This window comes from Hoplias malabaricus, chromosome 5 (genome assembly GCF_029633855.1).
Source record: "Hoplias malabaricus isolate fHopMal1 chromosome 5, fHopMal1.hap1, whole genome shotgun sequence".
NCBI classification, from domain to species: domain Eukaryota; kingdom Metazoa; phylum Chordata; class Actinopteri; order Characiformes; family Erythrinidae; genus Hoplias; species Hoplias malabaricus.
The window spans coordinates 50,814,794-50,828,401 of record NC_089804.1 but is presented as its reverse complement, the minus strand read 5'-3'; the positions used below and the strand labels follow the sequence as shown (position 1 = coordinate 50,828,401).

General features: G+C 43.0%; 1 protein-coding gene across 3 annotated transcripts in view; it reads left to right on the top strand.

Annotated features, from left to right (window-relative positions):
* Positions 1-13,144, top strand: part of dvl1a (dishevelled segment polarity protein 1a) — a 34,436-nt gene extending 21,292 nt beyond the window's left edge. Inside the window, exons 5-16 of one of the 3 annotated variants that reach the window (XM_066671310.1) lie at positions 1,261-1,399; positions 1,921-2,014; positions 2,120-2,189; positions 3,108-3,247; positions 5,468-5,544; positions 5,639-5,706; positions 5,935-6,012; positions 7,023-7,157; positions 7,398-7,565; positions 7,729-7,947; positions 9,382-9,427; positions 10,725-10,811. In XM_066671310.1, coding sequence (XP_066527407.1) covers positions 1,261-1,399; positions 1,921-2,014; positions 2,120-2,189; positions 3,108-3,247; positions 5,468-5,544; positions 5,639-5,706; positions 5,935-6,012; positions 7,023-7,157; positions 7,398-7,565; positions 7,729-7,947; positions 9,382-9,427; positions 10,725-10,737 — 1,247 coding nt within the window. In that variant the 3' untranslated portion in view covers positions 10,738-10,811. Of the gene's footprint in view, positions 1-1,260; positions 1,400-1,920; positions 2,015-2,119; positions 2,190-3,107; positions 3,248-5,467; positions 5,545-5,638; positions 5,707-5,934; positions 6,013-7,022; positions 7,158-7,397; positions 7,566-7,728; positions 7,948-9,381; positions 9,428-10,038; positions 10,082-10,724 lie in introns of all 3 variants that reach the window. The other 2 variants (XM_066671311.1, XM_066671308.1) reach the window with 2 other exon arrangements.
* Positions 13,145-13,608: the final 464 nt, after the last annotated feature.

The following is a 13,608-nucleotide window of genomic DNA, read 5'->3' as shown; positions in this document are numbered from 1 at the left end:
GGTTTACACTGTGATTTATATAGAAATTTAATCCTTAGTCTAATCCAAATAGTAATATTCCAGCTGTAATAAGCATAGTGATGCAGATGTTGTGTATACCAACTTGTTTTGTACCGACAATCTACTTTCCTACATTGCTCCACCATGTTTTTTGATTATAGCTCGAAATACAATGACTGTACATTTGCACACGTTTGATAAGATCAGGCTTACAGCTCCGAGAGCCTGGTGCTGAGGCCAGATGTTGTCATCACCTGTGCATAGGATAGTGTATAACAGGATTGCGTCTGCTTTCAGCAAATTTGTCTCTTCTTTTCCTTAGCTACACAAGATAAGAAGTGGAGCCCACTGCTCAGAGCACAGTAAAAGGCAGCTGCTCAGGGAGAAAGGGCAGTGAGAATGAAAGGAGTTTCCAGGAGCTCTGTCTAACAAAGACATTGCAGGGAGAAGTGGCCATTGCTTTCATTCATACTCTATGAATGTGCTGACAGACCTATGAAAGGGTATTGCTGCTGTGTTTACAGGCTTCAAGCCACCATCTCTTCACTGGGGTGATAAGATTGTCCGGACAGCCCACACACACACCATCGGACAGAATGTTTCCTTTGTGCGGCTGACGTTTTAACAGTAGTGTGTGACAGACTGAAATGAACAGTGATTAGTTCTGTAGGATACAGTCTCAGCACATTTGCCCTTGCCTTTGCCTTGTGTTTGTTTTGGGGTGATTTTGCAAGCCCTCCAAAGAAAACCCAGAGACGTAATGTCTACCCCTGCAATGCTGGAGTGTTTTGGTCGATTGCAGCGTCCTCAGGGAATGGTCAGACCTTTCCACCGTGTCCGATGTTACCCTGAAACACAGCCACGGTCCTGTCTCTGTATGTATGCAAAGTTTTAATTGTAGTGGTTCACTTAAGAATGGAGATGGATATAGGACACAGAGTATATGGGTGATCTTATGTTTTTTTTTAAAACTCTTTTGCAGTTAATCACTTAATGGAATTGCTCCATCTACAGATATATTTGATAAATAAAAAACAATAAGAGTTATTTAAACTGATTATAAAGCTTTTCTTTAAACATCCAAAGGTTTTTCCTCTTTAAAGAGGTGCCTGTCCTGCGATGCTTGTCCCTGGTGTTTCACAGAACTAAATTATTATTTTTTATTTGTGCTGCAGTATTAAGCCTTAAACTATGCAAACATTGGACTGTGGTTTGTGTCTGGTATCTGGTCGTTCACGAAATGCTGTGTGCCCTTCACAGTTCCCCGGGTAAATGGACACTCAAAGGCTGAGAGAATTACTCGAGACTCTGCCATGGGGTATGACAGCACCTCCATGATGAGCAGTGAGCTGGAGTCCAGCTCATTCATTGACAGTGAGGAAGATGAGGATGCCAGCAGGTTAGACACTTCTTGCATTTCACAAAGCATTATACAGTGATTGTTAAAGTGAACAAACTAGTGTGAACTACCAAAGTACTAGGGCTATAGGCGGGAACACACCCTGGAGGGGGCGCCAGTCCTTCACAGGGCAACACAGACACACACACACTCACACATTCACTCACACCTACGGACACTTTTGAGTCACCTATCCACCTACTAACGTGTGCTTCTGGACTGTGGGAGGAAACCGGAGCACCCGGAGGAAACCCACGCAGACACAGGGAGAACACACCAACCAGTCACCTGGAGCAGGAATCGAACCCACAACTTCCAGGTCCCTGGAGCTGTGTGACTGCGACACCACCTGCTGCACCACCGTGCCACCCCTTCATACAATATATTTGTTTGAAAATATCTATGTAATATTTTAGCTGCTAATGTTTATTAATAATTCCCTATAATCAAACATTTCATAAACATTTCAATAATAAACAAAGTTTTTTTGAGTTTTGTGTCGATTTCCCTTTCCCCTACAGACTCAGCAGCTCTACAGGGCAGAGCTCTTCTTCTCAGCTCATGCGCAGGCATAAAAGAAGGCGACGGAGACAGAAAGTGGCCAAAATGGACAGGGTAGGTTTCTTAATTAGAGTAAGAGTTAAAAAATAAAAACAACAACAGAAGACATATGGCCTATGAGAGGCATAACAGTGTGATATCTGTGTTTTCTCCTGGCAGTCGTCCTCCTTCAGCAGCATAACAGACTCCACTATGAGTCTCAACATTATCACAGTCACTCTCAATATGGGTACGAATGTTTCCTCTTCCTACTCCTTCACTCAGATTTTCCCCTTCTCTTATGTGGACATTGTATTTTTAATTAAGGCTTCTTATATGCTTTGTATCACTGTGCATTTAGTAATGTCTTTAGTTATATGAGGTTTAACTGGAACTGGTGAGTCTGGATACTTTATACACAGTAATGGTGCGTAAATCACCTCCTGAAATGTGTTAATCATTTATCATACAATCAAAAATGTTATGAAGTCTGCATCAAAACTGTTCTCATGATTAATATAATAATTTTAAAGCGAATTGTCTGGGGCTACCTTTTGGTGTCAGTCTAAGACCCACACATCCCACATCAGCCGTGACACTGCCCCAGCCAGGGTTTTACCAGTAAACTATTCATGCTCCTCCTCCGGCGAGAATGGTGTGAGAAAACTAATCACACGTGGTAACAGGAGGCGCATTTAAATGCCAGTCGTGAACAGGGCCTTAATGTTGGTCTTGTCATCAGGGGATCACAGATCTGCTCCTCAGTGATGCGTCAGCCTTCTGATGCTGGTAGTCACAAAGAGCACAACAGGATACGATAGCTCACTCTCCCCCATTTCCCCACTGTACAAGCTATTAGGGGAATCTGTCATCTGATCTGACTGATTTGAGAAATTTGCTTTCTCCTCTGTTTAGTGGTATTTTCAGTGGCATTGCATTAGCAGCAGTTTGAAAAGAAGAAATGTGTCGGCCTCACATCACTCAGGGGAAGCACATGATTATGATGGCACTGTGTGTGATCAGGGGAGATAGACTAATCGGTAGAAAAAGCTGTATTTGCATATTACAGCCTTAGGCTATATCTATATGGAAAAGAAATGCTTTGAACAAACAATAGTTTTTTATCTTTACTTGACTCTAAAGCCTTTTAAATCTCTCTCTATCACAGAGAAGTATAACTTCCTGGGCATTAGCATCGTGGGACAGAGTAATGACCGGGGAGATGGAGGCATCTATATCGGCTCTATCATGAAAGGAGGAGCTGTGGCAGCCGATGGTCGAATTGAACCTGGAGACATGCTGTTGCAGGTACAATTCCACTGTTCAGAAAAACGTGCACAACATACTCAAGCAGCCATTTTCACTTATAGTTTTTCTTCGCATTATAAAGCAGCAATTATTTATATTGCTATATTATTTAATATTCTTCTTGTATATGATTTGCTACTTTGTGGTGACTTTGTTTTTAATTCACATACCAGTAGTCAAACTCTTCTACAAACAAACCAGTACTCTAAACTCTAAAATGATTTGTGGTGGCAGAGGACATTATTTCCAAGATATTTATTTCAATATTTAATAGTTTAAGAACCTTATTTTAGGACGTCTTCTCAGTTCTGTTTCTCAGTTGTAGTTGCATTTATTGAAAAGAGAAGTAGGAAGGTGGGCATGAAGAGCACTGCCTTCTAACATACGGCAGCCACCTACAACCTCTAACGTCAAAAAGAGAGCAGTTCATATTGTTGAACTGAAATGACTCTTCACATGATGTGGCTGTGTGAGTATGTGAACTTCCCCTGGCCTCGTGATGTGGGCTTATTTTGCAGCGTCTCCTTTTCCTTCCTGACACAGGAGATTTTCACCTAATTTTGCACCCGTTGCCGGGTCTAGTGTGGAATATTATGAAATTACAACATAGCACATGTCTGAAAAAACATATAAATTAAATAAAAAGATATCAACAAAAAATATATACCTAAATAAGTAAATATGCTGCTAGTGTTCACAGAGCAAAGGGCTGGCCAACCTAGAACCCAGCCCTCATTGTCCCTGAATGTGTTTGAAGTTGCTTGGATCATTCATTCATTATCTGTAACCGTTTATCAAGTTCAGGGTCACGGTGGGTCAGGAGCCGACCTGGAATCATTGGGCACAAGGCAGGAACACACCTTGGAGTGGGCGTCATTCCTTCACAGGGCGACACACACACACATTCATACCTACAGAGACTTATGGGTAGCCAATCCACCTACCAACGTGTGTTTTTGGATTGTGGGAGGAAACCGGAGCACGCGGAGGAAACCCACGCAGACACAGGGAGAACACACCACACTCCTCACAGACAGTCACTCGGAGGAAACCCACGCAGACACAGGGAGAACACACCACACTCCTCACAGACACTCACCTGAAGGAAACCCACACGGTCACAGGGAGAACACGCCAAACTCCTCACAGACAGTCAGCTGGAGGAAACCCACGCAGACACAGGGAGAACACACCACATTCCTCACAGACAGTCACCCGGAGGAAACCCACGCAGACACAGGGAGAACACACCACACTCCTCACAGACAGTCACTCGGAGGAAACCCACGCAGACACAGGGAGAACACACCACACTCCTCACAGACAGTCACTCGGAGGAAACCGACACAGACACAGGGAGAACACACCACACTCCTCACAGACAGTCACCCGGAAGAAACCCACGCAGACACAGGGAGAACACACCACACTCCTCACAGACAGTCACCCGGAGGAAACCCACGCAGACACAGGGAGAACACACCACACTCCTCACAGACAGTCACTCGGAGGAAACCGACACAGACACAGGGAGAACACACCACACTCCTCACAGACAGTCACCCGGAAGAAACCCACGCAGACACAGGGAGAACACACCACACTCCTCACAGACAGTCACCTGGAGGAAACCCATGCAGACACAGGGAGAACACACCAAACTCCTCACAGACAGTCAGCTGGAGGAAACCCACGCAGACACAGGGAGAACACACCACATTACTCACAGACAGTCACCCGGAGGAAACCCACGCAGACATAGGGAGAACACGCCACACTCCTCACAGACAGTCAGCCGGAGGAAACCCACGCAGACACAGGGAGAACACACCAAACTCCTCACAGACAGTCAGCTGGAGGAAACCCACGCAGACACAGGGAGAACACACCACATTCCTCACAGACAGTCACCCGGAGGAAACCCACGCAGACAGAGGGAGAACACACCACACTCCTCACAGACAGTCAGCTTGAGCGGGACTCAAACCCACAACCTCCAGGTCCCTGGAGCTGTGTGACTGAGACACTACCTGCTGCACCACCATCTCGACCTTGCTTGGAACATGAGGATCAACCCAAAAAAAAAAAAAAAATTAAGACATTTTAAAGTGTAATGAATTATTTCAATATTAAATAAGACCGATTATAGAAGACTTTAAAATGTTAGTGTTGCACTTTTGGACATTATCAAATGTAATATAAAGAGTACTGCTCTTACAGGTGAATGACGTGAACTTCGAGAACATGAGCAATGACGATGCAGTGAGGATTCTCCGGGAAATTGTGTCTAAACCTGGGTACGCAGAGTTTCTGCATATAAACATTTGTGTTCATACACTAGACCACTCTGAACGCACGTCAGTAATGATACTGGCCATTGTTCTTTTACAGGCCGATAAGTCTTACTGTGGCTAAGTGTTGGGACCCCTCTCCTCGAAGTTACTTCACAATCCCTAGAGGTATTTCATATAATTCCCTTGTGCATTTACAGCACTGTTATGGTCACCATGTTGTTATCAGTTGTTCCAATTACACTCATGATATTTTGTAGACATTTATATCCAGAAAGACTTCAAATCACGTTACTCCTATAGGCATAGCATGGTGTGCTTACTTGAGCAGGGATTCAAACACTCAACTGAATAGAAGGCAACTACTTTAATGGTCTTTACTCGTGTGGTTTTCAGCGGAACCTGTACGACCCATTGACCCTGCTGCTTGGATCTCTCACACTACAGCACTAACTGGAACATTTCCACACTACGGTAACCAAGACTTACTATATATTTTAAATTTAATTATATTTTATATCATTATATTACGCTATATTTTGTGAAACCTTGGAGATGTATGGACCAAACATTCATTCATTCATTATCTGTAACCGCTTATCCAGTTCAGGGTCGCGGTGGGTCCAGAGCCTACCTGGAATCATTGGGCGCAAGGCGGGAATACACCCTGGAGGGGGCGCCAGTCCTTCACAGGGCAACACACACACACATTCACTCACACCTACGGACACTTGAGTCACCAATCCACCTGCATCGTGTGTTTTTGGACTGTGGGAGGAAACCGGAGCACCCGGAGGAAACCCACGCGGACACGGGGAGAACACACCAACTCCTCACAGCCAGTCACCCGGAGAGGGAATCGAACCCACAACCTCCAGGCCCCTGGAGCTGTGTGACTGCGACACTACCTGCTGCACCACTGTGCCGCCCCATGGACCAAACAAAAATCTTAAAAATATATTTTTGTTAAATATAACCTGCTACATTTGGGTGTATTGAATACAAATAATATTTTTGTTAATTTAATGTTACCATTTTTTGACAGTGATTAAATGCTGCATAAGAGTTTTACAATTCTTAGAGGTTTGATCTAAATTTATTTTAATTTAAAATAAGATTTTAAGATACAACACCCAAAAGAAACTCATCTTATTATTATCACTTGTTTTTAACAGTTTAACCACTACTATCATTACGCATAAAAAACACAGGAGACATGTTCACTATTGGTTAAGGAAATCCATTAATACTGCTACATTTGTGCTGTTGTACTGACTGGTTTCGGTCATCTTCACTGTAAATAAATCTGTACACAGTTACTGTAAATCATCATTTCTCTTAACATGCAGTTTCACATGAAACCACCCTAAATTATAAAAAAGCTGTGGAAATCCTCTTTACTGGTATTTGTCCTATATTTAGATTTTATTAAAGCACAGCTAATTTTTTATAGGTTTTTACATGACTTTGCTCTACTTTTGCAGAATGTGAAGACTTGCCTCTTTCAGCCACTAAGACAGACATGGCCACCCTTGTGAAAGTGATGCAGTTACCTGACTCAGGTCTGGAGATTAGAGACCGGATGTGGCTTAAGATTACCATAGCCAATGCTGTCATTGGTGAGTTGTGTAACACAGGTTTTGGTGAGACATTAAAGTAATTACACTCTCTTTGGAATTATTTTGCCAATTGTATCCCAATATCTCTGATCATACATTTAATTTAATAGCCACTAGATGGAGAAGTTTCACTCTGTTTTATTGTAGCTGTATAACTGACATTTTTACATTTGCACTGGACAGAAAAGTGAGTTTTTTGTTGAGATATAACCCTTGGTGTGTATGTGTGGTTTGTTTTAGGTGCTGATGTGGTAGACTGGCTGTACTCACGAGTAGAGGGCTTTAAAGACCGGCGTGATGCCAGGAAATATGCCAGCAGTTTGCTGAAACATGGCTACCTAAGACACACTGTCAATAAGATCACCTTTTCAGAGCAGTGTTACTACACGTTTGGAGACTTGTGCCAAAGTACTTCACACATGCTTTTAACTCTTAGCCACATTAGCATCATTAAATCGTTGTTATATTGTAACTAGTCTTCATGATTCATTTTGTCTTCTGTCAGTTAGAAACCTTTATTTGAAACAATAATATTTACATTAACAGAGTTGTATTGTCTTTTCCCTTCCAGACATGGCATCTCTGAACCTCAATGAAGGGTCTAGTGGTGGTGGCTCTGAACAGGACACATTAGCCCCTCTCCCTCCAGCAGGAACCAACCCCTGGCCCCTTGGAGGCCAGCCGTACCCCTATCCAGGTTACCCCAACCCCCCTTCCAGCTTCCCCCCTGGATATTCTGACCCTTGCCACAGCTTCCACAGTGGCAGTGCTGGCAGCCAGCAGAGTGAAGGTGAGAGAGTATTTGTATCAGAGTTTTTCAGGTAAAACGAAAGTTAAAGGGGAGTAATATTAGGCAGATGTCCTACCACGAGGGAAATCAGGAGTGAGGGACTTTTGCTTTCATTATGCTAACATGATAATAAACTGGTTTCAAGACAGTTTTCCTTCCAATGGCCCACAGTGTGAGCACAAACATACTATTGATGTGATCTGATAAATGCCGGTTCCTGCCAGGCAGAACAGAAAAATCTGTTTCCCCTTCTCTATCTGCTTTCTGGAAGCTTTATGTCAAAGTATCGACTTGGAATCTGGCAGTAACCTTGCAGAATATTGACCTTTTTCTGTATTCTGAGTCAGCGTGTCCAAGTAATCGTTTATGTCCACACACTCACTCAGGTAAAGGAGACAACAGAGAAAATTGGAGGCAGGTTTTTAAAGATGAGGGTTATTAAGAAGCCAAAAGTGGCCAAAGTGGTAGATTAAGCCAAACATCAGAGTAACATCCGTAATCATTTTGAGAATGTACCCAGGGATCTTTTATGACCTCTGAGACATTTCTTCAGTACAGTATTCCTGTCCCTGCACACGTGCACTGGGAACCATATTGACCATGGGACGGCGCCCCATGTTGCCCCCACCAACACTACCAACTAACAGCCACCCAAACTCTCCTATTCAAATACCGGTGTTCAGGTGTTATCTTATCAAGTATTTATTTTGAGATATAAATGTTAATCTTTTCTACAAGTACCCAAACTTTGATGTACTGCTGCCAGAAACAACCAAAATACTCGAATACTCCTCCAGAAGTATGCAGGCTGACCATGTGGTGTATTGTATTGTGAGATATAAGGTGTTCCCTCTAAAGAAACACTGTGATTTCATACCATACTTTACATAAAAGCACTTAAAACGACAGTGTAACTCTCTTATTATTTATTCATATTAGGGCTGACATTTGTAAGGTTCTAAGAATTGTGAATCAATCTTAAAAAAAAGACTTTAGCTGGAACTGAGGTTTACTCATTTTTGTTTTCAGTGTTTAAGTGTAATCGAGTAATCTGTCCTGTTGCAACATGTGCACCTGATATTTGACTGTACAGTACAAATAGCATTCCTATGAGTTTGGATATGCCTGGCAGTCACCTGCTCTTTTTATGATCATCCAGTTTCAGGGGTTCAACTTTGTCGCTGTATACACTTGGACATTCCATATATGTGGTACGCCCAGTTTCTAGCACACCTGTTGTTTTAAATTGCATTTGGAATTTCCAGGTTCACATCACCAGTGTGAACATGCACTTTGCCAGCATGGAGGGTGAGGATGGCGGAATGCAAAACAATGAGTGTTCACTGGTTTGACACATAGTGATAATCCAACAGATTGTTATACTTTTGTATGAAGTGTTATACATGTGTGTGTGTGTGTGTGTGTGTTTCTTAGCATTTAAGGATTTGAAGTACAGAAAATTTGGCCTTGGATGTATAGGGTGAGTGTGAGTGGTGGAAATGCAGTGGGCTCATGCCTTCATGGCTGCTAGTCTCATGGGGACCAGATGTGATCTCATTACTGTGAAACTGAAATAAATTATGGTGAAATATGTTAATGTGATTTATAAGCAATATTACTAAGAATATGTTCAAAAATATCTCACACCTGCTGTGAATCATATCAGGGAGTTTGATTCATTTTGGATTTGGATGAACCTGAATTCAAAATTAATAATAACATTGCTCAAGGGCTTTCCGGCAGTGGGTTGAGGGAGGAGAGCAATGCTGTTCCTTCACTCCATCCATCCAGATCCGAGCCCTCTTATGCAACATCTGGCCCCTTACTTTCATTCATTTCAAGTGTGCAATAAGAAACCACCATGAGATACGGCCAGGTTAAATTTTTTGGCAAGTCCTGCTGCTTTATTGTGAGCTCCTTAAATTTCAGTTTTTGCTCAGACACTAAACTATCCCATAATTTCTCATGTTTTTCATCAAATGTTCTTGTTATAAGATCAGGTCTAACCCCATGACACTAGATGGTTGGTTGCTTGGCAGGGCTGTATATGGTAACTGTGTTATTCCCTTTGTTTCTGCTGGGCAATGGTAGACTGATGGAGGATTGCTCCCAGGACTTTGGGGGGGGGGACATGGTAAGCCTACCACGCACCCTCAACCCTGCATTCTGAATTCTGTTCTTTCTCTACCCCCCCGTCCCTTCCCTCTTCATTCTTTCATATCCAGTTGGTCACTGTGCCATGTCTGAATGGCTCATCAGCCTCTGTGACTGGTGGTTGTGCTCATGTGTTCTCTTTGCGCTCTGTGGGCATGTGTGCTGCTGTGTTCTACCTTCATCGTGGTGCCATTCATGGTGTGCATGACAGTTGATCAGACCAAGACCACTTTCATTTATGGAATATTCATGTGTTAAACGATTTAAAAGAGAAGAAAAACCTTTTTTTCCCATAAGATTCCATCAACACAAGCCTGTCATTACAGCTGACATAAACCTGTATAAATATTTAGAATGGCTTACTCCCAAAAGCAGCAGTTGTTATAAAACAGGAGGATATGACTGTACCAGCTGGAATGTGCCCTTTTAGATGTTTATGTAGGTTTCTATCAGTTTTGTTACTGAAGAGCCGTATATATATATATAAAAAACAATCCCACAATAAACGGTACCAATCTGAATCATGCCATGCCGGTCAGAGCTGCTGTGTTGGTGTCTCAGGTTGGAGAAATGATTTCCACTCTTTCAAACCTTTAAAACTTTTCCCCTTTTCCTGTCTCCAGGCAGCAGAAGTAGTGGCTCCAACCCGAGTGCAGGGAAAGGACGCAGGCCCTCCCCTCGAGAGAAGGACCACAAGTCTACATGCTGCGAATCAGAGCTGGGCAATTGGGCGGGGCATCAGGGGCCGAGAGCTCCCAGCCACCTGAGCCATCACAGCCATACACACTCCTGTTCCAGCCATGGCCATGCACTGTCTCACCGGAGCCATGCCCAGTCCCAGCACAGCCAGGCCTCGTTCTCATACAGCCACTCTCCCTTTGTCCAACCTCTTCACGTGTCCTGTGCCCACAGCGAGAGGAGCCACGCCTCCTCCTACGGACCCCCGGGCCTGCCCCCTCCGTACTGCCTGGCCCGTATGGCCCCCAAGGCCCCGGCGAGCCAGTCTGGCCCCCCTGGAGCACCCCCTGTCCGTGACTTAGGAAACGTACCTCCAGAACTCACCGCCAGCCGCCAGTCTTTTCAACATGCTATGGGCAATCCTTGTGAATTCTTTGTTGACATTATGTGACAGGACAGTGCCTTTACACTTTCAGAGCACAAGACGCTTGATTGCCCCCTGCCTGCCCAACCTACCCTGCCCCCCTCCCCTTTAAATTCTTGCTACTGACTATCCCAGCACTGAGAATGTACAAATCCAAGACCACACACAACACGCTTCCATCATGTTCAGGATCAGCGGAGGACACTAAAAAAAGCACAGCTCCAGAAAACAAAGCCACAATATTGCAGTGGCAGCACAAATTTTAGCAACTTACTGTACATTCATAATGCAGTGTCATAAAAGCATGGCTGCTGCAGCCTGGCGTGATTTATGGGCTTTGGTCATCTAGCTAAAGACGAGCCCCCCTCCTGCTTAAGGTAGGCACTCAGTGTTTGAAAAATGGAGGAGAAAGCCAAATGTTGGACATGCAGCTGGACTTATGTGACTGCTCGGCAGGTGTGAAGCCCAAAAAAGAAAATGCAGGTGCCAAATGAATCTTAGAAATGAATGATGTGCACTCAGATATTCTGGGCTTCGTGAGTCAGAATCCGCATTATTGGCCGGGTAAGACGAACTTTGAGGTTTACTGCCACTCAGGGGGCAGAGATTGCAGAGCTGGTTCAGGTTTCCTTTGTGTCAGTAATTGTAAATGTTGTCTGGAAGTAACGGTCCATGTGCTGGAATTTGGATTCTTTAATCGAATTTGATGATGTGCTCGTGGGGTCATCATCCTGTTTTTCAGTGACAATCAGTCATGTCCTCCGGTAACAGTCGGACCACTGTTTGTCGTGTGTGTCACAGAATGTGTCGTTACTGTGAGTCAAGTAAAAGTGACCACATGAAGTTCCTTGGCAATTTTTGAAACACAGTAGACATTGTCCCTGATGACAATGTGCTCATCATGAAGTTAAAAATATCCCGTAGTTGATTTACGTGCAATACGTGCTCAGCCATTGGGCAATGTTCTTTGGATATGACCATAGATAGACAGGTGCCTACATGTCATTAACTGTACAGCATCATCACAAATTGTCTTATTGTGGAAATTCTCTTATAGTAATACGCTGACAAGAGCCTAAGTCACAGTCAAGAAAGAGCAGAGCGAAAAAATGGGAAATTCCCCAGATTTTTCAAAGTTTTGGCATATTTTATTTTATTTATTTCAGAGCAGTTTGCTGTGAAATCATATCATTGTAGAGAAACATACTAGTCATAATAACAGGAAACATGAGTCATGATGTAAGTAATGCAAATATATAAATTCAAATATATTGAGAGTAAAATTGACTATGGTGAAATATTAGGATTCGTAATCCTGCATCGTGGCATTAGATTTGTAATTTTCTGTTAACGGGCTGAGGATTTTATCTCTATACAGGATGTCCACTTCCTGTTATTGTGAAAGATTCTGACTTGGCAAGTTTTACTAGGATGATATATTTGACATCATACCACTCTGTCTGCAAATATTCAATTCCCATTTTAATGAAATCAAACGAATGGAATCGAGAAAACAACAAGTGGCCTTTGGCAGATTTTAGGCTTTTTAAAGGGACAATGGTTTTTACGTAAGGATGTTCAGCTTCTGGTTATAAGACGTCATGTTACAAACCGATTGAAACGTCGGAAAGAAAATGTCCTCGTTCACGCCAGTTGTTGGAGAGTGGTGGTATTCGTTCAGTTTTTCAAGCACTTTTAAAATGTACAAGTTTGGCCCTTTAGTATAAAACACTGTTCATAATGGAAGCTATTTGCTTTATTTCTTCATCCAAAAAGAGGAATACAAATTGTAAATATGAAAAAGACTATATATATATTATATATATATAAAAGAGAAAAGAATAGAAGAAAAGAAGAAAGGATATAAGATGTGTTTGAAAATTGATTGTAATATGTATGAAATTAAAGGTTTTCTTGAGTCATTCAAGGATAAGAATAAACACAGACTGATGATATAAAAAAACCCAATATGTTCAACTTAATGCCACAGTTACAATTGATACGCTTGCTTTTTTTATTACATTAGTGGTAACAGGGCGGCGCAGGACCTGGAGGTTGTGGGTTCGATTCCAGCTCTGGGTGACTGTCTGTGAGGAGTTGGTGTGTTCTCCCTGTGTCTGCGTGGGTTTCCTCCGGGTGCTCCGGTTTCCTCCCACAGTCCAAAAACACACGTTGGTAGGTGGATTGGTGACTCTAAAGTGTCCGTAGGTAGGTATGTATGTGTGTGTGTGTGTCTGTGTTGCCCCGTGAAGGACTGGCGCCCCCTCCAGGGTGTATTCCCCGCCTTGCGCCCAATGATTCTAGATAGGCTCTGGACCCACCGTGACCCTGAATTGGATAAGCGCTTACAGATAATGAATGAATGAATTATTGGTAACTGCATGCAATATGAATAAAACCATTGT